Raw genomic sequence first — 2,177 nt, forward strand, 5'->3', positions numbered from 1 at the left:
TGTCTGTCTGTCTGTCTGTCTGTCTGTCTATCATCTATCTATGAGACGTGCAATATATTACAAACTGGACTCACTCCAGCTCTCCTGAATCAGTCTCCCCAGAGCTGGTATGATAGGCATGCAGCCAACATTCCCAGACCAACCTACATTCTAAGACCATATCTATAGTAAAATATGTATCAACAGTTGAATAAAGCCACATTTTAACAAATCGTTACAGAATACAGTGGATTATTATTCTATAAAGGTGAAAATTTGTCTTTCAAAAATTCAGTCATGATCTGATCAGTTACAATTTCCTAAGTGAATCAATGAATTAACAATAAATAACAATACAGACATAGCTATTCCTTTGGTCGATTGAATATTAAAATGTATTCTATGGTTTTTAAAAGTAGAGCAGAGTTATAAATAGCAATCCCAACCTGTAGTTTCTCTTGTCATTTCTTTAGAAAAACCTACATAATTTTAAGCAGTTTCATGGTGGTACCAGCCTGGTCATGTCAGTGCAGAATAACACAGATCTAACTCCAGCTTCCTTTGTTCTGAATGGGATCCCCGGTTTGGAAGACATACACATCTGGATTTCCTTCCCATTCTGTTCCATGTATGCAGTGGCTATGATGGGGAACTGTGGACTGCTCTATCTCATCGTCTTTGAGGACTCCTTACATAGACCCATGTACTACTTTTTAGCAATGCTTTCTCTGACAGATCTTGTCATATGCTCCAGTATAATCCCTAAAGCCCTCTGCATCTTCTGGTTTCATCAAAAAGAAATTGGATTTGATGACTGTCTTGTACAGATGTTCTTTACCCATACCTTTACGGGGGTGGAGTCTGGGGTGCTCATGCTCATGGCTCTGGACCGCTACATAGCCATCTGCTACCCTCTGTGTTACTCCACCATTCTCACCAATGCTATCATTGCCAAGATTGGGATTGCCACCTTCCTAAGAGGAGCACTGCTGATTATTCCAATTATATTTGTCATCAAGTACCTACCCTACTGCCGAGGCAATATAATAAACCATACCTACTGTGACCACATGTCCGTAGCCAAGTTGTCCTGTGGCAATGTCAAGGTAAATGCCATTTATGGCCTGATGGTTGCTCTCTTGATTGGGGGCTTTGACATTTTGTGCATCACAGTCTCCTACACCATGAGGGCAGTGGTCAGCTTATCCTCAGCAGATGCTAGGCAGAAAGCCTTCAGCACCTGCACTGCCCACATCTGTGCCATTGTTTTCTCCTATAGCCCAGCCTTGTTTTCTTTGTTTTCACACTGGTTTGGGGGGCATACCTTCCCTCCATCTTGTCACATCATTGTGGCTAATATTTATCTGCTTTTGCCTCCCACTATGAATCCTATTGTCTATGGAGTGAAAATGAAGCAAATACGAGACTGTGTCATAAGGATTCTTTCAGGGTCGAAGGATTTCAAAGCTCACAGTATATAAATGAGCTTTGGCAGGGTAAGAGAGTATAATTACATTTAATTGTTTTCTTAGGTGGAAGTTGGTAAAATCCTTGTAGATGTACTATCTTACCATAGCACTAAAAACCAGACCATGTTACATGTATTCTTTAAAAGTCCTAGAACGGTCACCAATCTCCCATGACTATACATACCTTCCCTTTTGAATAATAATCTACTGGAAGAACCAAGTTTCATTGATAGAAGCCAGTGAAAAATGAGTAAAGAAGGAGGATTTTAAGTCTTGTTTAGATATATCAACTGTAATTTTTAGGATATATCAGTTATTGGTTTTGATAGAGTATATATGTTTATATGTATACAATTGTAAATGTGTGTATAGATCTTATACATAGGCATATATATTACATATATAATATATATTTTATATATATTACAAAGTGCTTGCTTTTCAAATACTTCTTTCTTCCTGAAAGGAAAGAGATGTTTCTCACAAAGTCATGTTACTATCTTTGGAGCTCAATAGAATCTTATTAGTCTAACTAAGCTTCTCTGTCCAAGCCACTGTTATAATTATTTCACAGCAGAACAACTCACTATCCCATTTCCTTCACGACAGTCTTAAAGATCAAGCAGTTCAGAACTAGAGCTATTTCTCTGAAACACATTTAAGGAAATCCACATATTTTCCATAGGAAATATATATAAGAAACTATTAAATTTTTTTTAATTTTAATTG

At 37.6% G+C, this 2,177-nt stretch overlaps 1 protein-coding gene across 1 annotated transcript; it reads left to right on the plus strand.

The window, feature by feature from the left end:
* Nucleotides 1-500: 500 nt before the first annotated feature.
* On the plus strand, nucleotides 501-1,460 carry Or52n4d (olfactory receptor family 52 subfamily N member 4D). The gene has a single exon (NM_001000174.1). It carries the CDS (start codon nucleotides 501-503, stop codon nucleotides 1,458-1,460), a length of 960 nt encoding a protein of 319 aa, NP_001000174.1.
* The last annotated feature ends 717 nt before the right edge of the window (nucleotides 1,461-2,177 follow it).

Source organism: Rattus norvegicus, chromosome 1 (genome assembly GCF_036323735.1).
Source record: "Rattus norvegicus strain BN/NHsdMcwi chromosome 1, GRCr8, whole genome shotgun sequence".
Lineage (NCBI taxonomy): Eukaryota > Metazoa > Chordata > Mammalia > Rodentia > Muridae > Rattus > Rattus norvegicus.

Excerpts from the sequence above, each read along its gene's own strand:
- Or52n4d (NM_001000174.1), top strand. The coding sequence starts at position 501 with ATGTCAGTGCAGAATAACACAGATCTAACTCCAGCTTCCTTTGTTCTG.